A 25,328-nucleotide genomic window follows, 5' to 3' on the forward strand; every position below is an offset into this window, starting at 1 on the left:
GACACTAAAAGCTGAACTCTTAATTAATTCAATGTCTTCAGAAGACTGATGAAAAAAGCATTGAGGAGAGGTGATTGACTGTGGAGACAGAGTGACATCTACAATTTCAGAGAAGGCCAAAATAATGTAAATTTGTTTTGGATTTTTTTTTTTTTTATTCCACTAATTTGTTACAATGAATGACTTTTATTGGGGCAAGGGTTGATTTCTTGAAGGTATTGGGAAGCGTGACATTGATTGTCTCTCCCCCAAAAGAAGAAAAGATGATCCATAAAACATATAAATATATGGAAGGGAGAGAAGGAAGTTCAGAAGAGGACCCAGAGGAGATGGGCAGTGAGTACTACCATATTATCACTTATACAGAAAAATCCCAAGCCTAAACTGTATGGTTTCATATGCAATCCTCTTTTTCTATTCTTTTTCTATTCTAATATCATGGGGAAAAAAACCAATAAGCTAAATGATCAAAGACAGTTTCTGTTTGGATCATTGTTCCTAAATCACTTGTCATCTTGGGCAAATCACCTAAATTTCCTGCTTTAGTTTCTGTAAATGTGGAAAATGTAATTTGTCCAACACAACTGGTCAATTATGAGGAAAAATGTGAAAGCAATTTAAAAATTTAGAAGTACTATTAAAAAGACATTTAAAAATTTTTATCAGACAGATGATTAGTTAGATTAATAGTTCAAGTTATATTGATCAAGAATTGTTGAAATAGAAACTTCATAGTAAAATTTCTTTTTCTAAGCAATTTAAGATCAAAGAAATTAGTAATCATTTTAGTTCAAAATCCTCATTTTACAGATGAAGAAACTAAGACACAGTAAGAATAAATGACTTCCCCAAGATCATACTGCACAGCCACGACTAAACTTCAAGTTTTTTGACAGAAGTCAGAAAACAACAGTTTGATGTTTTTACCACCATGTACCATATTGCCTTGGCCAATCCTATGGACAATCTACAATTAGACATTTATTATCAGACATCCACTTACCTCACTTCATTTTGGACATTTCTGATTTGTCAAGTTACTAGTAAACCCAATAATAAAGATAATTTGGTTTTAAAATAAAAACACTTTATGATATTTAAAAATAATTAATTTGAAAAATTCTGAATGTCACTTTATATCAAGGAAACCTCAGCAATGCAATGAAAATATTTTTTGTTTTAGAAGTTTATAAAGTACAATCTCCTATTTTATTCAGTTTCATTATTTTAATAAATTAGAAATGGGTGTTTAGATTACATCAAACTTTGAAAGGCAAGTACTTACCTCATCTCCTTTTAGAACCTCAGTCCCATCAAACTCTCGGGTCTGAGTTGCTTTCATGGACACTTCCCGCTCCAGGTTGGACAGTTTCTCCTTGGCTTCTTGGAGTTCCTCTGCTTTGGCTTCTTTTTTGCGAGAAATTATTGATGCCTGTTTGTTCATTGCAAATTAATGTTATCAGTCTAACAAAACAGTGCCTTATTACTCACCAATAAAATTAGTAAGATAGTAGTAAAATAATTCAATTGCCAATGTGAAAATAAGTCACTTTGTGAATAATACGATACATTAACAATATTGGGGTTACTCTAAATTCCCTCATACATTTTAAGTTCCTTAAATCAGAGTATATAAAGAAATTAAGTATTAACCCAATATACACTTAGTTAAGAACGTAAGCACATTGAAATGTTTGCCAAATAGCTATTTTATTTGGTTAAATTTTAATAATTCAAATGTAAGTTTCACAAACAAATGTTCCATTGATTGACTGTATTTAGACAAGGTTTCTACTAGGCTGATTTCTGCTTATATCCAAGACTGCCAACTTTTGTATTGCCTTGGAACTATTGTGAGACTTCCCCAAATGAGCCATGAAACTTAGGTCAAAATATCTGGCAAACTGTCTATATATGGAATTGTGCACATAGTTTTTTGAAAATATTCAATAGCAGCCGGTATTCTTGTACAAGCTTTTCAGAAAATGCCGCAAGGTCCCCAGAGGTCTTTATTTAGTAGCTTAGACATGGCAAACAAAACAAAAAAAATCCAAGGCTGGATTTCCACCTAGAAGAGGCACCTACGCTCTCTCTAGTTGGCTATGATGCAGCACACTTGCCAAAACCCAACCTATCATATAATCTAATACAACAAGGATCCATAATTTTGTCTTTCTACCACTGACCCAGACCACAGCTTATTAAGTAACTATGACAGAAAGATTTATCATTCTTCAACCAAACCAGGATAAGACTGGGGATCCTCTAGAAAACAATCCAAGACTTGCCAAGCTTTGTGTCCTACCAGAATGGCCTTTAGGAACCAATGCCCAATGGGGCATCAGAGTAGGATGTCAGTGGAGGACAATCTATTAGTTATTGCTAAAATAAAGAGTTCTGAACACTGCACCTTCATTTATGTATGCAAATCAAAAAAAAAAAGACCTAACCAGAAAAGTTATGATACTTTAAAATTAGTTACATTTTAGGAAAAATTTAAGGCCCAAAGGAATCTTTATGAAAAATGTAATAAAATCTCATGTTCACACAGAGAAGCAGAAAAACAATTCTACAGAAGGCTAGTAATTATCAGGAAACATATTCAGTTTCATACTTGAACACACACCTTTTGTAGTTTTTCTACAAATGCTTATCTGTAGATTAGTCCTAAAAAAGAACATTTGTTTTTTACTTCCTTCTCACTTGAAACTTGTAGATAGCACATTCCAGAGGTTTTTTTTTTTTTTTTTTTTTTAAAGGCAGTTCTGTGATAGGATTACAACTTTATATGCACTAGGCAGAACAGCTAGAACCCTTACCTGCTGCCGGTACAATGAAAGTTTGCCTTCAATTGGCTCATTTCTCATCATTTTCTTTTCAATGAGTTGATTGATCTGAGTGTTCACTTCATTTATCTGAAACGAGGTTAAAAAAAAAAAAAAAAGAAAAAGAAAAGCTAAGATTAAGGCTTTTCCATGCTTTCCTGGGTTGGGAATCCTTTTGATCAAATATCATCAAACCAAACCATTCTTTAACTCTATAGCTCTTAGTAGTATTCACATATATAAGAAGCAATACTGTTAATTATTTAATAGGAGAAACTCTCTAAATGTAAAAAGTTGTGTGCTACACATAGAAAATGTCTTTTCATGTACACTGAAGTATTTGGCAAAAGAATAGCTGAGCTCCAACATAATTTCAATTACTTATTGCTATAGTACTGTTCTATATTGTATCACACTGAATTTGCAATTCAGGGCATTTTCATGTAATTTCTATAAGTATTATATGTGTCATAAAAAAGATTTTATAGATCTTCAGTGGAAAAAAACAGCATATATATTTTATACAAACATATTTTTAAAAAATCTAAACTTGCCCAAACCTTGAAGACTAAAGCTGATCAATCCAGACTTCAGATATTAAAAGCTTTTTTCAAGTAATAAATAACTTTATGATAATGGCATGGCTTTCAGTCAGTTTAACCTTTGCATGGATCTGTTTTAGATGTTTCCATCAATTGAGATCAGTTAAAAGGATGAATGGGACAGAAATATACATTATCTTCAGTGATTTATAAATATACTTTGTTTTTCTATTATTGTTTCTTTCTTTTTATAAGGTACCTTTAGTCATGAAGTATTGGAATAGCAAATCATAAAGTTAAAATTGTCTTTCAATACATATCATTTTAAAAATGTTTCTGATTAATGTTTATTACTTTAGAATCCCAAATCCCAATATAATCAATGGGATGTCCCTGGGAATTACACATATCTGGCATAAAATAAATTAGCTTTAAAGTGGAAGTTAGCTACGATGTTGCCATTTGAAACAAAAATATAAATGAAAGATGATTAAAAATATAGATTATTTTTATACTAGAGATAACTATATTAAAATGTAAAATCTAAAATGATATATATGCATAAATTAAGATATCTTCTTTGTAAATAAATTATTTCCTCATTTTCACAATCATTTTAGTAACACAAGGACACAAATTAAATTAAGGGCACCACATTTCACAATTACTCTAAAATTTTTTTGTAATAGCTTTTAATTTTCAAAATCCATGCAAAGATAGTTTTCAACATTCACCCATGCAAACCCTGTGTTCCAAGTTTTCTTTTCTTTCCTCTTTTCCCCCTATTTCCCTCCCCAGAAAGCAAGCAATACAATATATCACAATTATTTTAAAGGAAGTAATTCTTGCTAAAATTTATAGATCCTAATTTTAAGAGTTAAAATTGGAATATTTTATAAAATATACTTTTAAAATAAATAGGGACAGGATGTGATTTTGGAGGGGATGTGATAGGATAGGGAGTAAAATTTGTTCTGCAATACCTTGGCTTCAAGTTCAAGGAGATCAGAATGTCCCATAGCTGGCTCTGAAACTACTTTTTGTAAGAAATGCATTTCTTTTTTCTTATTATCCAATTCTTTAGGAAATTTTTCAGACACCATATATGAATTAAATTTTATTTCCTCTTCTAGTCTCTTCATTAAACCTAAAAATATTAAATTAAATTAGTGGGCAATTCAGTTGCAAATGCACACAAGATGTGCTCCAGGTCCTCCATCTCAGACAGGAAGCCCCAGAAGTCCCTGGTTTTGTTTAAATCATTCAATACAGTATATAACCAAGTACAATGTAAAGGTACTTAACAAGTGCTTTTAATGATGATATGATGATGATAATCATAACTGAACAACAAAGTTTTCTGGAATGAACTACAAACTTAAAATGATACATTCTCTATCTGATCCTCTCTTTTTAGTTCCCCTGTTTAAAAGAAAATCTAAGAAAAAGAGATATGTGTCTGTGTCTTTGTGTCTCTGTCTCTGCTACTTTCAAAGTAAATACAAATAAATAAATGGAATTCTTGAATAATAGTCTGACCTCTGGTCAAAGAATATTTCTATTTCTGTTGTATATGTTTGTTCAAGTTTAAGGCACTTTTTTTTTTAAAGCAAACTCAGCCCTACAAGTCATAGAGTTTTAGTTTACATTCTAAATGATGCAAAAAGATACTAGTAAGGTACATTTGTAATCATTCATACATTCACCAAACATTGTTTAAAGACCAGATACTAGTGTTATAAAGCATGTTAGGTGCTAGGGATAAAAAAAAATCTAAAATGGTTCCTGTTCTCAGGAACTTACATTTTACTGGTAAGAAACAATATGGACACACAGAAGAAAATACAACATAATTCTTATGATTAGGGATGTCAAAAGAAGCCAGGATAGGTGCTCTGTAAGAGATGTATAAGCTAGACCTGGAAGGAAAGTGGGATTCTAAAAGTTAGAGGGGAACAGAAAGCATTCTAGGTGTGAGGGACAGTCTGTGCAGAGACACAGATTTGGAGACAGGGCAAATGCATGAAGCACAGAACTGTCTCATAAGCCTGGAAAGGTAGGCTAGAGCCAGACTGCAAAAAGTTTTTAAATATCAAAGAGAAGAATTTGCGTTTTTTTCTAGGGGGAACTAGGAGCCATTGGAGCTTTTTCTCAAACAGGAATGAAATGGTCAGGTTTGTGTATAACTACTAAATCATCACTACTTTAAAAATGGCAATAATAGTCTCTGATGGAATTTCTTAATTTCAAACAAGTAATATGACATTGCAAAAACGAGTTAAAACCTGAAACTATTCACAATTCACCTAGGCTCTAAATATTTTCATATATTTTATCTTCTAAAGTCTTAGTCACAGAATTGGGTTGCAACTTAAATTCTATAACGACAGAATAATTTTTTATTTTGACACAATGTATTTGTACATATACATACAAACAGGTTTTTTTAAAAAGCTTCATTGCATTTTAAAACCTTAGGCTAAAGAGTTAAGATGGAAGCTTATTTCTCAATATATATTTTCATATTAGCCATGAAGCAAAAAGTAAATAGCAAAAAAAAAAAAATAGTATATTTAAATCTGTATTCAGAGTTCTCTCCTCTCTTTGGAACTGGTTTGCATTTTCATTGAGAGACCTTTGGCATTGCCTTGGATCATTGTGTTGATGGGGTAGTGAAGTCTTTCCCAGCTGATCACTGTTACAATATTGCTGTTACCATGTATAATGTTCTCCTGGTCCTGTTCACCTCATTTTGCATCAGTTCATATAATAAATCTCCTCAGGTTTTTTCTGAAACCATACTGATTATCATTTATTATTTAGTACTGTATTCCATCACAGTCACATACCACAACTTTGTCAGTTATTTCTCAATTCATGAGCCTCCCCCTTCAGTTTCTGGTCTTTTGCTGCTAAAAAAAAAAAAAAAAGCTGCTATAAAAATTTTTGAACATATAGGTCCTTCTGAAGTCTTTGGGATACAAATCTAGCAGTGCTATCATTGGATCAAAAGATAGGCACAGTTTTAGAGCCCTTTGGGCATAGTTGATGGAAGCTTATTTCAAATCTTTCCATTACACACTTACAAATTCTTATTTGGCTTTCAAAAAATACTGACTTTCCAGTTTTAGGTAATCTACATACGTAAATTACACAATAAAATTGGCTTAATGCCTTGAAATTATTTTTAGTTATGTTCCTGAACCATGTAAAGATATTAACAGCAAACCTCATGTTTTCCATTAAGGTTTTCAATTTTTTTTTGTTTGGTTGGTTTTTTTTTTTTTTTTTTTTGTTTTGCTTTGCTTTGGTTTGGGTTTTTTTGGTTTGGGAAAGAACTGAAGATAGAAAGTCACAAAATAACTAAGTAGTATTCCTATCAAATCTTTTTGACCTAGATTATTTCATTATTTGGGTTTTCCTTCTTTTAAAAGTTGAAAGACATACTACACATGGAAGAAGGCCATGTGGAAGGAGAAAGAATTATGAACATGATTTGTAAGGCTTTGGAATTATGAGGAAGATTGAATTTAGAAAGGGTAAATTTGAGAGGATTTGAGAAGCTAAGGGGAGAAAGGTCGTCATTAGAAAAAACTTGAAGAAAAGGAATATAAGGACTAAGGAAAAGGCAGCTCTTTAGTAGAACAAAAAGTAAAAGATAAATTTGTGGGAAAAATACAAGAGAAAAGAAATCTGCATGTAGGTAATGAGGGCCTACAAAATGAAAAGAGTGAAAACTGAATTACAGACCCTCCACACAAGCAGCTTGCCATGTTTAAACTAGTAGCAAGAACAACACACGCTGATCTCACTTCCAGCAAAGTCTGCTGCTGGGCAGAATGGCATTTCTCCTCCTTCAGTGACCAAGCAGGAGACTTGGCATAATGAAATACGATTTCTTCCTTTACCCCAAAGGCAAGAGACAGATACATAATGAAATGGTTTTCTCTTTTCCCAGGCAGGAGAGCTGGTGTAGTGGAATGGCATTCCTCCTCTTCCTAGGAAGGAATGGCATTTTCTCCCAATCAAACTTTGGAGAAGAGAGACTGGTATGTATTAGAATGGCAACTACCTACAGACCTAATAACAATACTAATGAACTCAGCATAAAAGTGTTGCTGCCCTCAAGCAGCTTACATTTGGACAAAGGTAACTTTAGAGACTTGGACAATACCAGGGGAGCCTGGGAAAGGCCTACTACAGAAGGTAGCAATGGACTTGCATCTTGAAGGAATTCAGGAATTCTGAGAAGCAGGGGCGGAAAGAGTGGCCATTCCAGGATAGGCAGTAACCACAGAATGCACTGAGGAGAATGATGTATAAGAAGATTGGAAAGATAAGTTGCAGCCAAGCTGTGGTGAACTTTAAATACCAAGACAATGAGTCAAATCAAGAAGAGTTCAGGAAATTCTTACTATGTTCAGTTGAACAGAAGAATTCGTATTTGATCCTATGGGTAATAGGGACAGGGGCTGTGGGATGAGATGTGGTCGAGTAGACCTTTACGAAAGCCAAAGTCAGACCGATAAGCTGAAGGATACAAAGGAGCACCTGAAATATTAAAAAAACAAAAGCAGGGTGTGCTGGATGGAACCTCTAAAAAGATTGAGGGAAAGACACTGTTAAAAACCACATAAGATAAAGGGGAAGGATCAAAATCTGTAATAAGAGTAGGGAGGACAAACATCAGTCAGATCCCAGATTCATCAAACTCTCAAAGTACAACTAACTGACCAACTTGTATCTTCACCTATCTTCTACCATGAATCAATGCAAACAAGTGTGAAAAAATGAGTACATTTTTTAAAACCACATTTTCAGATAGTCAAATGAATCTATGGTGTCATCAATTTGGAAACTCCTGTCCTACAATGTGGATTACAACCATCCAGGCCTAAAACTCCTGGCTAGGTCCTCTCAGTTCACCATGTGGGTCCATATTTTAACATGTGGAAGGCATTCCTTCCTTTCTCCTAACATTGCAAAGGCACTCTGGCTGTCTGCCTATCACCCCCTGCCCTTACCATGGGATCAGCCCATCTTTGCTTGTCATATAATTCCCTGATATTGTCTTATGCTCCTGTTCTCTGGAGTTTCTCACTCATTATTTGCTGTATTCTGTTCCTAACTCCTGCTCCCTTGCTTTCTGTAGGATACTCATTTTTAATTCTTTAAAAATTATTGTATACTGAGTCTCACTACCATGTGGCAACATTAGTAGAATGCTGTTATATATTTAAAAAGGGGTTTTGGCTTTTATGGGAAGTTTGGGACTATTAGAAGAGCTTTCCAATTTCTTGAAGGTAATCCAGTTTTTCCTTTCTTTGCAACTTTCGGGTCCACTCACTGCCCATATCTGTACCGTCTATGTCCCAGACACACATATTGACGGTTAAGGTGTCAATTCAAATTCATATTAATCTGGGCAAAACTCATTCTTTATTTTCTTGGTCTTTCCTGTGTGGTTCTTCAGGCTAAACTCCTTTGAGCGATTACAGATTTTTTTCCAGGAAGTATTGAAGGTTCTGGTGTCTGATATCATCTGCAATCAGGAACACCTGGAGAACCTCACCATCCACATGGAATCCCTTAACATGTTGGATCTATTTCACCATAGTGAGTACCTTCAGTGAGCAGAGATCTGTTTTGTGCTTTGTGTGTTTATAATCAGATCCTATAAGTATGTATTCTACAACATACTTTATGATATTATTTGGTCTCACAATGTCCTGCACCTACCATCTCCTTTCTGAAAATGTTCATGATATTAATGAGGCTTCAGTGTAATCTCCAACTCTCTGGAGCCTCTCTCACTTCTTTTTCCTGATTTCTTTTCCAAATATTTTTCCCCATCCTCATCCTTTCTTCCCTTTGCATTAAGATGACCAAATGTGAGATTACAGACAGTGATGAGAGAAAATAAGAAGACACTAGAAACTCAACACAAAGTAGTTTTTAGATATCACCTCCAGATGAGGCAGTGGATAAAGCATCGGGCCTGGAGTTAGGAGGACCTGAGTTCAAGTATGGCCTCAGACACTTACTAGATGGGTGACCCTTGACAAGTCACAACCCCCATTTGCCTCAGTTTCCTCATTTGTAAAATGGCGATGATAATAGCACCTATTTCCCAGGATTATTGTGAGGATCAAATGAGATAATTATGCTTAGCCTCACATAAAGTAAGTGCTATATAAATGTTAGTTATCATCATCATCATCATCATCACCACTGTTTCTGGGTTGTTGTGACAGCACCTACCCCCATCAAAAGCATCACCAAGGAGTAACCTTAGAATAAACCTAACATTGACAGTGCTTATGAACTGATAATGGTGGAAGTCAAGACAAGGTCCACATGCCCTCAGAAGTTACCGGTTCTCCCAAATACCGAGTTTTATGAGGAATACAGCTGAACAGATTTGAGTGCTACTTTCATATCTGAGGATGATGCTACTGATCCCATCCCACAGCTATGTGCTTTCAAATATCCTTCCACTGCTTTGTTCTATTCTACACTAATTTTCTGGTCTTCCTTCTGAATCCACATCATACTTGAAAGATGCCAGGAAATGTCATCTATCTATGATGGAACAGAAATTTTCTCAGTGCAAAAGTCAGCAACAGATTGGAGCAAGTACCTTGGTCTCATTAACACTATAGATCCAACTAATGAAGCTGTGGATAATATTCAGTTTTAATGGCCACACATGTGTGTTACAACTGTATCTCTAAAACACCGATATTTAATTGATGATCAACTTGTGAACTTTAAGTATATTAAGAGGATCCAGTATTCTCCCAATGCCTTTTGTCTACTTACTTGTCCAACTATACCAATCCTGACATATTAATATACCATATGAAAGGTATATTATGCTCAATTTAAAACCTAGAATACGGTAGTAAGGAAATCCAAGACAAATATTTCACACTAAGAATGTCTTTGTTAATGTCCTGATATCTGGCTGGGAAGCTATAAAGTGTTCTAAATTAGACAGATATTCCTCAACTAAAAGCTCATTAATTAGCACCCACTAACAAATCATTAGTCCTCCTAACAAAGCACAACCAAAACATCTTTTCTTGTTTTCTAACTGGAAGTCCCCAACATGACACCATCTCTTACACTAGGTGACCTTCACTTACTTTCTGGTTTCGCATCTGCTGCTGCATGCCGCATACTTTTCAGCTGATTCTGCACTCTTTGCAATCTTTGCACTGCATGAAATAACTTCAAAATACAATCAGATGAATTACTTAAGATATTCCACTGAAATGTTCCATTTATAAAATCACACAATGAAAAATACAAACCTCCCATGATCATTAATAAGGACCAAGAAATGATTTTATTAAAGTCAAATATAATGGACTCAATTTTCACTTATTTTCAATTGTAAAGAAACTTTTACAGCTTTTTTACCTTTTATTTTCTGAATCTTATTTTAATGGGTTTCATTTTCCTTTTTATAATTTATAGAGGTTTTTATTGAACTGTGAAAATTCAAAACAAGCTAATAGTGTAATGGTCATCACAAAAACTATGATAGTGCAAGCCTGTGTATTAAGAGAAGTATCAGGTCCAGAGTAATGAGACATAGTTCTGCTGTTGATAAATACTTGTTAATGAAAAAAACTTATATGTTTACTTCTAGTCAATTTTTTCAAATGTAAAGAACCTGAGTTCTAGGCAAATATTGTGTTTCATTCTGAAGCCTGGACCAAGAAATTGCTCAACTGAAGTAAATCGTTTGTAATGCTGGATCAAATATAAAAACACACATATGAACTGCCAAATTAGCAGTAAGAGAACTGGTTTGAAATCAAATACATTTTACTTGTAGCCACTTGGATATCAAGATAGGGCTCAATAAGTTAAAGTCCCTACTTTATTGCTGAGCATAAATATTTAATTTCGAATACCAATTTCTTTGTATCTTTTTGAGGATTTTGACAATAACTAGAGTTCATAATATACTTCTATGAACACTATCATATAGAACCAAGGAAATCCTAAAGGATTCAGGGATCTTATCTGATAGTGAGGATCTCAGACTAAGCCAAGTAAAGTGAATGATGATTATGAGGATGACTCCCAGAGGCCATAAGGTGACAGAGCTGCTAGTATTTGGATCTTGGTTAACCTGGTTCAGCAATAATGATCTATTTAATTGTGGTGACACCTGAAATGGGGGGCAGGGATTTAGGACCAACTGAATCAACATTTCAAATAAGAGCAATACCTACTTCCCACTCTAAAATATTCTTTAGTATAGTATTTTTATTTCATCCTAATGCTAGAAGCCAAAATGTTGGCATAGACCTGAGGGAACTTTTACAATAAATAATGAAATTTCACTTTTCTTTTTATGTGGATTATTCTCAGAAACAACTATGTGTTGCTTACTGTTATTACAGGGACTTTCTGTTAATGAATACCTGGTTCTTTTGTTCCTGTTTCTGTTGTGCTAAAAATTCTTCTCTTTCCTTTTCAACTCGAAGTTGTCGTGCTATTTTAAGCATCCGTTGATGATTCTGCACTGTCTCTACCTAGAGAAAAAGCAATTCATGATCCATGTTACTGTCAGGTCTGATAACAAAAGTAGGATGACGACCATGCAACTCAGAAATCCACTGACCGTTTTCTTTTATTAAACATTAATGTTTCCATATGACAGCAAGGTACTGAACTCAGGGACCTTTAAAATCTCTGGTCTTCTGCCTGCAGAGATTTCTTCTCTGTCAATTAGTTACTTGATTCCATCCTGGTATGAACACTATGCTCATCTTAATCCTTGTTTGCATTCCTAAATCTTTTCAAGTCCTTGGACTGTGACACTTATACCTTATATTGTTAGGCTTTTTCCTTACCCTTTTCTTCAAACGTTCTACTCTTTTAATGAGCTGATCTTTCTCTTCTTCCATTGCACTGATGTCCTAAAAAGCAATTTAAGGAGACACTGAAAAATCTAAACAGGTTGTGAAAAACATATGCATAAAACACTTTTGCTACATTTTTCATAGCTACAACATTAAGGAAAATAGAATCTCTTTCAGAAGGTACACTTTTCTATTTTCTCCCTGGGGTTGTTTATGTAGGGAAATTTAGTTGGCAGCATGATAGTCAATCAAGAAAAGCAACTAAAACAGGTTAGAACAAAACAAGGTAAGGTTTCCAAAAATATGTTTTCTATGTTAGTTCCAAATATAAGAATGACATTTTTACCAAAAACTTTTCATAATGGAGGCACACATTATCTTAATCACTCAAGAAGTACTGCAATTACCTTGATTTTGCATTGGTTAAACCCATTCTAAACAAAAGCAGAATCAAAATGATCTATAATCTGCCAACTTTCCATGAAAATTATTTCAAGACAATAGCCTTCTTAAGAAGTTTTATTAAAAAAATCTATCCCCTTTTTGAAAATGTCTACCTCTTCCTTCTAACCAACTCCAAAGAGGATAAAAAAAGGATCAGTAGTTTACTAACTACAAACATTTTAAAAAATCCTATAGTGGTTATCCATGTAGTATACAAATCCATGCAGCACACAAAAAGTAACTATTAATGTCTTCTTCAACGAAGACCCATTCTTCAGAATACATTTGCCAACTTTTATTGTTAACTTAAAGTCTACAATTTACAATGAATGAGACTGAAACATTCTCTTCATTAGAGGGGAAAAAGTAATCTCAAGCTACTTAAATATCCTTAAAATTGTTCTCATTTTCTCTTGTACTTACCCTTCGTATTTCTGCAGTAGAAAATCCAGATGTTTTGAGTTGTTCACATTCTTTATGTAAGGTTTTGAAACCTTCCATCAGTTCTTCGTACTAAAAACATAAGTAAATGAAATCCATAAATGTATCCCAAATCCAAATGGTTTTTAATTAGATAATATTTAATAAATTACATTCTAAGTATAGCATTCTGAAAACATGGTTGCTAAACCACAAGGCCCTTAAAATAGATTTTTAAATCAAGCAAGAATACACAAAAATAGGGTTTTTTTACTCTATAAGATAAGAAATTAAGTATTTTTTTCTTTCCAAATAATATTCTAAATAATTCACATTAAATATCCAGAACTTCTTCCTGAAGAAGATAATCAACATTTCCTCCTCCCTGAGGCAAATGGGGGTAAGTGACTTGCCCAATGTCACACAGCTAGGAAGTGTTAAGTCTGAGGTCTCAGGTCCTCCTGACTTCAGCGCTGGTGCTCTATCCACTGAACCACCTAACTGCCCCCATATTTTCTTAATTATAGCTATTACTAAATGATCTATTGAGTGCATAAGACACTATAGTCCCCTTAAACCAAAAGGTGACTTGGGAGTATAGTATACATACATAATATAAAACATATCATACTGAAGAAAGTATATACAAAATTCATGTTATACTTGAATAAAGCAAGCTAAAATAACTTTTGAGTATCAATGTCATACCAATTCAAAGAATTAAAATTGTTGATTTTCAACGTTAAACTTGTTTTATAGGAAGCAAATCTTTATAATCTATAATTTAATTAACTGACTATATATAGTAAAACTAATAAATTTCCTCTAGAGGAATTCATTTCTTACAATATTATTTTTAGAAGAAATTCTTTTGTATATATTCAGGGTTATAATATGGTAGAGAGTTGAGGTATATAAACAAAGAATTATAGGTTTTTATCTTTTAGAAGTTTTTGTTTCATTATGTTTTCTATGTGGTCAAATCAGTAATGATCAGGATTACAAAATTATCTTGACAGGATCAAAAGTCCCCTCTATAAAACCCTAAAATGTCCCATGTTGGAGTTGGTTGGTATGATAGTAAACTTAAATGATTAACTGCAGAAGATTAATTGCCTTATGAAGTGAATGGAGAGACTGAAGGCAAGAAGAATCCTTTTGAGTTACAGCAATGCTAGAAAGCTCAGGATTTATTCCTCTCTAGGTTCTACTCCTGACTGTCTGGACTTCTCCACCATCTAACTCTGCTAATGCATTCTCCTCACCTTGTAAATACTCTTCACTTCAATCCCTTTCCTTTGCTTGGTTGATTCTTTCTAGAATTTATTTCCATTTTAAAGAAAGTGTCCAGGACAAGACATATCTTCATTCCTCTCTGCTCCATAATTGACCCTGGACTTCCTCCATCATGTCCCCTTGTGGGTACCTTCCCCATCCCTCACCAACATTCAGTAGATATGATATGTTATTTTCCTCTTTTAGAATGAAAGCTCCTTGAGGCCAAGGATTCTTTATCTACTGGTATTGTATCCTCAACATTTTGTGCAGTGCCTATCACATAATAAGAGGTTAATAAATGACTGTTGAGGAGGCAGCTAGGTGGCTCCTAGTGAACAGAGGTCTGGGCCTGGAGTTCAAATCTGACCTCAGATAATTACTAAATGTGTGATCCTGGGCAGGTCACTTTACCTGTTTTGCCTTAATCCACTGGAGAAGGAAGTGGCAAACTACTCCAGTTTCTTTACCAGGAAAACCCCTGTGGACAGTATGGTCCACAGGATCATGAAGAGCTGGAGATGAAGATTGAACAACAATGACGATGACACTTGTGGACATAACTTGGACTCTTGGAAGAATCCCAATTGTAGAGTTAGAGGGCTTCTCAAGAGACATTTCAGACCAACCTATAGCTGGGCCTTTCCAATACTGCTGACAAAGGGCCACCCAGTCCTGCTGTGAAGATCTCAAGTGACAGGTCTACATCTCATCTCACTTTGATAGAGCTCTAAGGAAGTTTTTTTTTTCTTTTTCTTTTTAAAAATTTTTATAATTATAACATTTTTTTGACAGTACATATGCATAGATAATTTTTTTTTTTTTTTTTACATTATCCCTTGTACTCCCTTCTGTTCTGAGTTTTTCCCCTCCTTCCCTCCATCCCCTCCCCTAGATGGCAGGCATTCTCTAAGGAAGTTTTTTCAACCAAAAAGTCTAATTTTGTTTCTTTGTAACATCTATTCACTGTTTCTAATTCAGATCTCTAGTATCTTTTTTTTTTTTTTTTTTTCTGAGGCAATTGAGGTTCAGTGCTTTCCCCAGGATCACACAGCTAGGAAGTGTTAAGTGTCTGAGACCCTATTTGAACTCAGGTCCTCCTGACTTCAGGGCTGGTGCTCTATCCACTACACCATCTAGCTGCCCCCAGACCTCTAGTATCAAGCAGAACAAGTGCAGTCCTCTTCTGGGTGAAGTCGACCTATTCCTTGGAGATTATGTTTCCCCTAAGTCTTCTGTCCAGTCTGGGTGTTCTCAATTACTTTAATTGATTCTCATCTGGCATGATCTCAAAGTCCTTCAGCATATAGGCTGCCTTCTTCTGGAGGCTTGAAAATCTATCAAGATCCTTCCTACAGCATGATGTCAGAACTGAACATAATCACCCTGCAATTGCTCTCCAGCTTGCCTTGGTTTTGATTCTACCACCACCATCATCATACATATCCCCCTTCCCACCTTTCCAGGACAAACATCATCATGGATATTGCTTCAGCTCTAGTTACATCAAGCCCTTTGGTTCTCCTGCCCCACTGACTGGACCTCCCACAGCCTCCTTTTATACAGAGCTGCCCTGTCTTGTTCCGATTGCCATCATCATCATCATGGCCCACACTGGCCCCTCCACTTCTCAGCTTCCTTTTATTGGTTTTCCGTCATTAGATTCTAAGCTCCTTAAGGGCAGGGACCGATTTTCTTATTTGTATCTCCAACACTTAGCACAATGCCTGGTACACAGCAAGTACTTAAAAATGTTTATCATATCACTTCCCATCTTCCACATCATTCTTCTCTTAATACAACCTAAGATCACAGTAGCCAAGTCATGGGGTTGGCAATTCACTAAAAACTTTCAAACAAACTTCACCATCTTGTGTGCTTGATGCTGATTTCTTTGAACCCAAGTATAAGACTTTTTATTTAATATTTCTATTAAATTTTATCTTATTAGGTCTGATCCAACATTCCAGTTTGGGGAAAGATTAGTCTGGCATAGCCCATTTTTGTTAAGAGTCATGTTCGCTCTTTGTGATACTAGATTCCTTTTCTAATAATCACTAAATATGCCCTCAATAATATACTCTAAAATTTTGCTAAGAATTAAAAGAAAACTCAGTGGCAAATAAATCAGGACAAACTCCTGTGGTGCTCTAGATCTTAATGATCTTTCAAAGATCACCAACAATGACTCAGTAATCACAATCTGCACTTCCTTCAATATCCTACTATACTGTACCTGAAATTAATGATCTCAACTCACCAAGGAAAGGCTATCTTCATAATTGAGTTTCAAATACCAATATGTCCTTTTGGTTGGGTCTGTTGTAATCCAAAATTGGAATTAAGTAGTTCTGTCTTCTCTCCGTTTATCTATTATCATTATCTCATCAGTCCCTAATCCATCCCTGATCCTTCTTCTTTCCCTCTTGATTAAAAATCTTGATAAAAAAAAATCCCCTTTCTTCCTTTTTTATTTTCCTTACCAACCTTACCAAAGTATGAACTTGAATACCTCAAACAATAAGTACCTGTAGTTTCACATCTTTTCCACATATATGCTCCTTCCCTTCCTGGATAATTGGTGAGCTATCTATTCTAACAAAGAATAAGGGGATAAAACTAACCAGAAAAACTAATCAGAGCATCTAATCATCTAGTCCAGTCTCCTCATTTTATAGGTATTCTAGTCTACCTCCTTCATTCTACAGATGAAGAAATGGAGGTCCAGATTCTATTGCTGACCTTCCACCAAAGGTTTTCAATTAGGAAGGAACACTTGAACAAACTTACAAAGGGAGAGAAGAATGTTGATACTTACAGAGTACTTTCAAGTTTATAGAGTGATTCAATAAAGGATATCTTCGATACTCCCTTTTTATATACGAAAAAAACAAGGTCCAGAAATTGGATGACTTAACCAGTTATATAGCTATTAACTTCAGTGTTGGAGTACAAACCTGATCTCTCCTGATACCAGACCTAACACCCTTTCCACTCCTACCATGGTATCCTAGAGATATCTAAAAAATACAGAGATAGGAGAACAAATCATTTCAGGAATGAGGGATGGCCTTCTCCAAAGACATGGAGATTACAAGGAGCATAATAAAGACAGAAAATTGTAAAAAAGTCGAATTTAATTAGAACACAGAGAACATTAAAGGAAATACTGTGAAATAAAGTAGATTGCAGGAAAAATTCAGGCTGCAGAAAGCCTTGAATGCCAGACCAAATAGTATATGCTTTATTTAAGTAGGCAATATGGAGCCACTGAGAATTTTTGAGCAGCAGAGCAACATTGACCAATGTTTTAGAAACATTACTTTGGCAGTTATGTGGGGGATAAATGGGGAAGGAACCAGGATCAGGAGGACCAGTTAGGAGGATATTACAATATTCCAGATTAGAAGTGATAAGCGCTTGAACTAGGGCAATGGCAGTAGAAAGAAAGAGGTGGATGTTAGAATTATTTCAGAGGTAATCAGTTAAGGCTTTTCAACTGATTGGGTAGAAGAAGAGAGGAAAGGCAGTCAAAAATATTTCATTTGTCTCACTATTAAGAGTTTAAATTCTTTAAATATAAAATGAGACTTTTAATTCTTTTGTATTTCTCCCATAAAACTATCTACTACAATGTTCTATCTACTGCTTAAAAGATTAATTCTTAATAAGGATTTTGAAGTACTTTGGTTTGTCTTTATATATAGGACATTTATATGGGAACATGATAGTATAAGTTCATTATACTCTCTCATGTTTCTGAATGTTTCTGTTCTTTATTTTAACATGAAACATAATTCTTATAAACATTTCAACCTAGAAATTCTATAAGGGAAAGTAATTTGCTAATATTTCTGCTGACATAAGACTGAAAAAATAAGATAAAAATCATTCAACTATTTGATATATGCAAATTCTTAGAGAAATGGTTAAAATTTAATATTTTTAATACTTTCTACTTTTATGTGTATATTTGGTATCATGAAGAGAATTAACATCCATTAGAGTAGGTTTAGAAGTTCCCTAAAGTTGGCTTTAAAACTCACAGTTTACTTAAGATGTACCTGTTTATTAGTATCAGCCACAGTTTCATCCTGAAGAAATTCAGCTGGGACCTCAAGTTTTATTAAGAAACGAGCTAAGTATGCTCTTTTCTTTAGCTCATTAGTCCGCTGAAGAAGCCAGTGTAGAACTGGATGAATTACAGGTTTACTTCCAATAACCAGACCCTGGCGAAAGGTACTCCTAAACAAGAGAAATTCATTGATTTAACAACAACAACAACAACAACAACAACAACAAAAATAAAAAAAGTCTGATGGGGAAACTGAAGCCAGAGATATATTTGCTCAAAACCCAATTACTTTCTGACTACTGTCAAAAATGAAGTTTGTGAAGAATTAAAGGATGGTTATTCTGAAACAAATCTGCCTGTTATCCAAAAATTGAAGTATATAATTAATAATAAGCACATAATAAGCATACAGTACCAATTTTATTTGAGAACCAGGATAAAATTTGATAATGGCATTAATTGGTTCAGTCAACCTTAACTAACTTTTCAATTGCTTCCCTTAAGTGATGTTTATGTAGTTATTTTTTTAAATTTGAAAGGGAAAAAAGTGATGAAATATCTCAACAAAGAAAATTTGATTAGCTAGGCTTCTTTGATGAAAGCAAAAAACTGGCCCACTTAAAAATGCTCACAAGACTTCTGAATGACAGAACAGAAGCATAATGAGGCATAATATTACCTTAAAATACAGTGAAATTCTGAACTAGCCTTGACAGACTGACAAAGTTTTGAATTTATTAAATTGTGTATTTTAATGAAGCAAAAAATGAGCAGATCCTTACATGTCAGTGGCATTTCCTGGAGGTTTATATTTAAGGATACCAAGAAGGCTCAACATCCGTTTAGCTGTCTGATCTGGCATCTCCTCTCTTATATCAACAACTTGCTGGTAAGTAAAGAAAAATGAACACATATTCACAAATATGGAACAATGGACACATTAAAAAGAAAAATATGTTGATGACATTTGTTCTTTTATTGCAGATTAGGTAACACAATAGTTTCTTATAAAGCAGGTATTATTTCAGAAACATTCAAGGTCCTCAAATTAAACATACAAATAGGGCCAGGAGTCATATTATGGTTGTCAGGTTAAAATAAAATATGTGTATCCAATAAAGGAAAGGGATTAGCGTATAAGCATGTGGTAGCCTGCACCAAAACAGCAGTTATTGTGAAAGTGTTTTCATTCCAATGCCAAGTATGCTCACCCCTGGAAATGGAGAAGAATTCCTATATAAGGTACAATAGGTCACAGAATTAGAAGAGTAGAAGGGCCCAGTAAAAAGCCATACTAGAAATGGAGGCAGATGACTTGATTTCAAATCCATCTGCCACCTGTGATGCTGGGAAAATTGATTTCCCCTCTTTGTAAAATGTAGATTCCAGCTTCTTAAACTGTGGATTGTGACCCTCACACAGGGTCTTGTAACTAAATGTGAAAGTCACGAAATTACAATTTATCATCAGCAAATGTTTGATTTGTATACCTATTTTATATACCCCTATACCTGTCTTGGATCACAAGTAGAAAATTTACTCTGGGCTAGATAACTATTAACTAGATCTAAGTAGATGAGAGAGATAAAGAAATGTCTAGTCCAATTCCCTCATTTCACAAAGGAGCAAAATGGAGCTTTGGGAGATTCAAATTACTGGCCCAAGGACAGACACAATGAGATCAGCAGCAGCACCCAGATCTGATTGCCTAGCTCAGGGTCCCTCCTCTAACACTGTGCAGCCCAATTACACCTGTAGTCTGAGAGACTAATGTAGGAGATATAGACATGGCCTTAATTAATTTCTACTTGAGTTTTCTGTTTCAAATTTCACTTTTTACCTTCGGGTCAATCTCAGCAAGAACATCATTGAGAACTTGTAATAGTTGCATTGGCTCCAGGGAATCAAATGTGATTAAATTGTAGTTCTTCTTAAAAGGCTCCTTATTGAGCTTCTCCACAATGAATTTGATTTGATCACTCATAATTAGGTCCTTAAAATTATACTAAAGAACAAAAATACAAAGCTCTTCGGTGATAGAAATAAAAGTTACAAAAGATGAATATTAAGAATCACAAAGCATATGGAAATGCAATACGGTACAACACAGCAAGCATAATTTTGAAAAAAAGAGCATCTGTATTCAGAGAAATCAGGGTATATAAATGACAGGAAAAAAAGAGTTATAAAATTAACTGATGTTCACCTCTAATAACCTTCATTTCTACCTCCCTTCGCCTATCAGTGGCATAGTTGGATCTATTGCTTGAGATTATGTTCCTCTTAAAAATCTCCCTCTCCTCTGTTCTCAGAGCACTGAACCCAGGGTTCTCCCCAACCTCAAGCCTTCTTTTTAAAAATTATTATTATAGCTTTTTATTTACAAGTTATATGCATGGGTAATTTTACAGCATTGCCAACTGCCAAACCTTTTGTTCCAATTTTTCCCCTCCTTCCTCCCATTCCCTCCCCCAGATGGCAGGTTGACCAATACATGTTAAATATGTTAAAGTATAAATTAAATACAATATCAGTATACATGTCCAAAGTTATTTTGCCCCAAGCCTTCTTCTACCCCACCCCATTCTTCCAAATGTCATTTCCTCCATGAAGTCTTCCATGATTTCCCCAGTTGGATGGAAACTCCTTCCTCTTAACACACTAGTATTTTGTTGGCATTTCTCTTCTACACTTAGTATATATTTGATTTTTATTATAATTATTTCTTACTTTTCTTATTATTTTTAAGGATCTTATTTCATCACCTTATTTCATCACTCTGGAAACTTGTTTCATTTGCTGATATCTCACCTGGGAAATAGAGTTTCAATACACAGTTGGGGAAACCTTGTATAGCCAAAATTTCAATAGTCCTTATTCACCCCCTCCCACTACATTTTAAAAAGGGAGCAGGACCACATCTAAGTATATGCAAAATAAATACAAGATAATATGTGTGTGGGAGAGGGGAAGCAATAAAGGTTCCAGAAAGGCCTTCTGTAGGAGGTAGAGTTTGATCTGAATTTCAAAAGAATATGGGACAAAAACAATCATAAAAATTAACAGTGGCTTGTAGGAATTTCAAAAGAATAAGGGACAAAAACAATCATAAAAATTAACAGTGGCTTGTAGGAATTTCAAAAGAATAAGGGACAAAAACAATTATAAAAATTAACAGTGGCTTGTAGCCAAGGACTAGAAATATTAAGACCAGGACGAACTCTGAATTGTGACTATGAAGGAATCTTAAGAAATCTGATCTATACATCTATCTATATCTAAATCCCTCTATCTCTATATATTAGCACAGCTCTGTTAAACTACCAGTTTTCCATCTCTGATATGTTACTACTCAAGCATAGAAAGGAATGGTGAAATTTTACTTACCTACCAGCATAGAAAGCAATAAATTTTAACTGAATTTGTTGATAGGATCTCAATCTGAAGTAGGCATATAAAATTTTGCCAATGGGAGTTAATATTAAATATAGAAATTACTTGAATTCTTAAAAAGTCTTAATATCAAATACTTGAGGTACTTTGTAAATAAAATTCTTCTAAACTTTGAAAGATTTCTAACTTCATCAATCCCATTGACACAGATCACCTCTTTACAAATTAATGACTTTTGGATTGCTGCAAAGCCCCTCTCCCCCCAGATTCATTAATTGGTAGTCAACCTCCAGGTGATTTAACGTCTCCAGAGGCTGGTCAGACACAAATCCATTAGCTTGGTATATAATTTGCTAAAAAGCCTCCAGTTCCAAATCTCTAATTCTATGACCTTGTTGGCATAACCAATTCTCAAGTCACCTAGATGGCACCCAAGTAAATCTTTAGTAGAGGTTGGAAAAAAAAAACAGACCAAAAAAAAAAAAAAAAAAAAAAAAAAAAAAACAAAAAAAACAAAGGAGAACAAAGAAACCCTTTTGCCCTCTCTCCAAAGGCAATAGTGACAGTAGGAAACCATGATTTTAACAAGGGATTTATAGTTTGGGGAGTCATTTCATAAAATGAAAGCCTTTACATAAATGGAACTTCCTGATAAGTACTCAAGCTTTTCATGTTTTAAAATGATATTTAAGTACATACCCAATTCACAAATTGTATATGAATCACTTCTGATGGGTTGTGATCTGCACCTGTAGGAGTAAAGCTAAACCAGTTAAGACCCCAGATCAAAGCTCAACTTTTCATTTTATGGCCTTTAGAAAAGCCAACTTCTGCCTCCATAAATCCTGGTAATGATTTAAAAAAAAAAAAAATAACCCTCCACAAATGAGCAAAATGACTTTGCAAAACAGTAAAAGGAATGCTACTTCTGGTCCTCTGTTTTCAAAGGTTTTCTTATCCCGATTTTCAAATGCTCAATTTCTCCCTAATGAAGGCACACCACGCACATGACACTGATGTGCTGAACAGGTAGGCCCATCTTTCTGCCCACTGGGTTCACTGCTCTAAAAATAAGTAAAGCAATTAATCTCCAAATTTCATCAGAAGGTCATCCCATGAACTCACAAACCATTTACCCAAATTAGAATCCAAAGGGACGAAGAAATTAAAACCAGGGCATCATACATTTCTCAAGTAGCTTAATGCCGTGGAAAAGGCAACGGATATGGAAGTCAGAGGCCCCAGATTCAAATCCCACCTTTCTCATTTACTCCTATATGACCTTCAGCTGTAAGATTAGGAGACCGCCCTAAATGGCCTCTGAAGTATCCTCTGCACCTTACCAAGCTCGAGAAAGCATGTAACCAAAAGGCCTGGTGAGATAGGGCTGAAAAGGAGGTAAGCTTACAGACCCCTCTCCCCAAAAAGCCCAAATCCTGTGGTTTCATCTCCCGCCTGACTTATTTAGAGAAGAAATTCACATGCTGCTGGATCTTTCCAGCTCTGAGGTTGATCATCCCCCTCCTCAAAAAAAGCTGCCGTATAAGGGGGGACTCTCCACGTAAATCATTGAGAAAGTGGGGAGGGATTGGAACACTCGGCAATGGAGCTTCAAGGTCTGCTGGTCCCTCTTTTTGCCAATGGGAAAACAGGCCTTTTAGGGCAACTCCTTCGTTTTTTACAGATGGGGAAACTGAGGCCCAGAAAGAGGAAAAGATTATGTAGGTTTAAACCTAGAATGGACCTTGGAGGCCACTTAGTCCAACTCCCTTGTTTTTTTTAAGTGGGAAAACTGAGATCGGGAGAATTTGTTAAAATATTACAGATCTGGAGCTGTTAGGGAGCCTTCAGGGCCATTTAGTCCAACTCCTTCCTTTTACAGATGGGGAAACTGAGGCCCGGAGAGAAACCGTTTGTCTCAGCTCTGGCACTGAGGAACTTCGAGGCCATAGAGGTTACCCGCCTTCTTACAGATGGGGAAACTGAGGCCCGGAGAGAAACTGTTTCAATATCACAGATCTGGCACTGGAACCTCAGATGCCATAAGGGCTCCCTCCTTCCTTTTACAGAGGGGGAAACTGAGGCCCGGGGAAGCGAAGAAACTCGCTGGGCCAGGCCCTCAGCCTCTCCCGCCCCGCTCCCCCCGTCCTTTCTCTCGGAACCTCCCGCCCTCCTCCCCGGGCCTCGCCTTGGCCCCGGAGCCTGGAAGCGTCGAGGAGAAGGATAGGGGGGCCTTTCGGGGCGCTGCTGGGGCCCCCAGAGCCCGGAGCCCGGAAGGGGTCGCCGTTACCTCCGCTTCTCCTCTCGACGCGATTTTTTTCCCAGGGTTGGGACTGGGGGCGGGGGGGGGAGCCTCGACGTGGGGCTCCTGGAGACAGAGCCGCTTAGCAACGGTTGCCAAGCCGGGGTGCTTTGTCACTTCCGGTGGGGCGGGGCGGAGGAGGAGAGGGCGCGCGCTCTCCCGTCCACCGGTTCTCCTGGAGGAGCGCGTGGCCGGTGGGGGAGGGAGGAAGGCGCGCGCCGAGCTCTGGCCGCAATGCGCGTGTGCGGGTTGCGAGGCGGGCCCCGGAAGGCTGCAGCTCTACACGCCGCAGAGGGCTGCACCCGGGCCTTAGCACAGTCATTTTCTGCGGAGGGGGCTGAAATTAAACCGATCGGAACCAGGCCTATTATATGCATGTTATTGTTTTTAAAAAAAAAAAAAGATTTAAAGTCCACACCATTGCCCTTCAGGGCTCCGCTGGCTCTGCACTAAGACGTGAGAGGCGGCTGGCTGCGGATGCAGCATCCCTGCGGGCTGAGTCTCTCGGGGTTGCCTGCCGGGTCACGTGCTGCTGGGGGTCGGAGACCCCCGCTCTGCAGGCAGGAAACCCAGCTACACACATCCCTTCTAAAAGAGGGGTCTCGGGAGCTTAACCTGAAGTTTGCACCGCTCTCTAGAGCCGGGTTTTCTCTGAGATCCTGTGTATTTTTATTAATCTCTTGTTAATTTCCTCTCTTTCCAGACCCATCCTGGAGGGGTTTGTGCCAGCCCCCGTCTCCCCTCCCCCCAACCCCTCTGCAGGTCCCCGATATTTTACCATTTCTCTGGGTCTAAGTCGCCTGAACTTCTTATTTTTGCTTTAAACACAGCGACTCTGTGATTTATCCAGATATCTCTACTGTAAGGGGGAAGAGAAATTAGACCAGAACTGGAAGAAGCTTCTCTTTTCTTCAGAAAATAGAAGACAAAGACTCTCAGATTCAGGGACCAAGGTCAAGGTCACACTTGCTGACGCCTTTTAAGCGCTAGCTCCAATTTCACCTCTTTGACCCGGATGTCAAATACTACACTAGCATCAGAATTTTAACTCAGATCTTTTAAATCCAAACCTTCCCCCCCCCTTTTTTTTTTCTGCGGCTTTCTGACTCGGCTCAATCCTTGCCCCTTTGGTACAGCAAACCCAAGGGATCTTAATGAACACCTCGATAA

At 36.2% G+C, this 25,328-nt stretch overlaps 1 protein-coding gene across 14 annotated transcripts in view; it reads right to left on the bottom strand.

The window, feature by feature from the left end:
- The window catches only part of IFT81 (intraflagellar transport 81), a 67,115-nt gene extending 42,713 nt beyond the window's left edge, over positions 1-24,402 (bottom strand). For 6 of the 14 annotated variants that reach the window (XR_012487624.1, XR_012487623.1, XM_074297674.1 and 3 more), the window contains exons 1-12: positions 24,147-24,335; positions 22,556-22,605; positions 20,304-20,468; positions 19,246-19,349; positions 18,453-18,633; positions 13,117-13,206; positions 12,241-12,306; positions 11,809-11,919; positions 10,516-10,600; positions 4,351-4,514; positions 2,820-2,915; positions 1,286-1,432 (exon numbers count right to left, since the gene is read on the bottom strand). Coding sequence is in view for 11 of the 14 variants with exons in the window: in XM_074297674.1 (XP_074153775.1) it covers positions 1,286-1,432; positions 2,820-2,915; positions 4,351-4,514; positions 10,516-10,600; positions 11,809-11,919; positions 12,241-12,306; positions 13,117-13,206; positions 18,453-18,633; positions 19,246-19,349; positions 20,304-20,447 (1,188 nt within the window). In the remaining 3 variants the exon portion in view is untranslated. Of the gene's footprint in view, positions 1-1,285; positions 1,433-2,819; positions 2,916-4,350; positions 4,515-10,515; positions 10,601-11,808; positions 11,920-12,240; positions 12,307-13,116; positions 13,207-17,345; positions 17,409-18,452; positions 18,634-19,245; positions 19,350-20,303; positions 20,469-21,228; positions 21,275-22,555; positions 22,606-24,044 lie in introns of all 14 variants that reach the window. The other 8 variants (XR_012487625.1, XM_074297687.1, XM_074297703.1 and 5 more) reach the window with 3 other exon arrangements.
- Positions 24,403-25,328: the final 926 nt, after the last annotated feature.

Source organism: Sminthopsis crassicaudata, chromosome 1 (genome assembly GCF_048593235.1).
Source record: "Sminthopsis crassicaudata isolate SCR6 chromosome 1, ASM4859323v1, whole genome shotgun sequence".
Classification (NCBI taxonomy): Eukaryota; Metazoa; Chordata; class Mammalia; order Dasyuromorphia; family Dasyuridae; genus Sminthopsis; species Sminthopsis crassicaudata.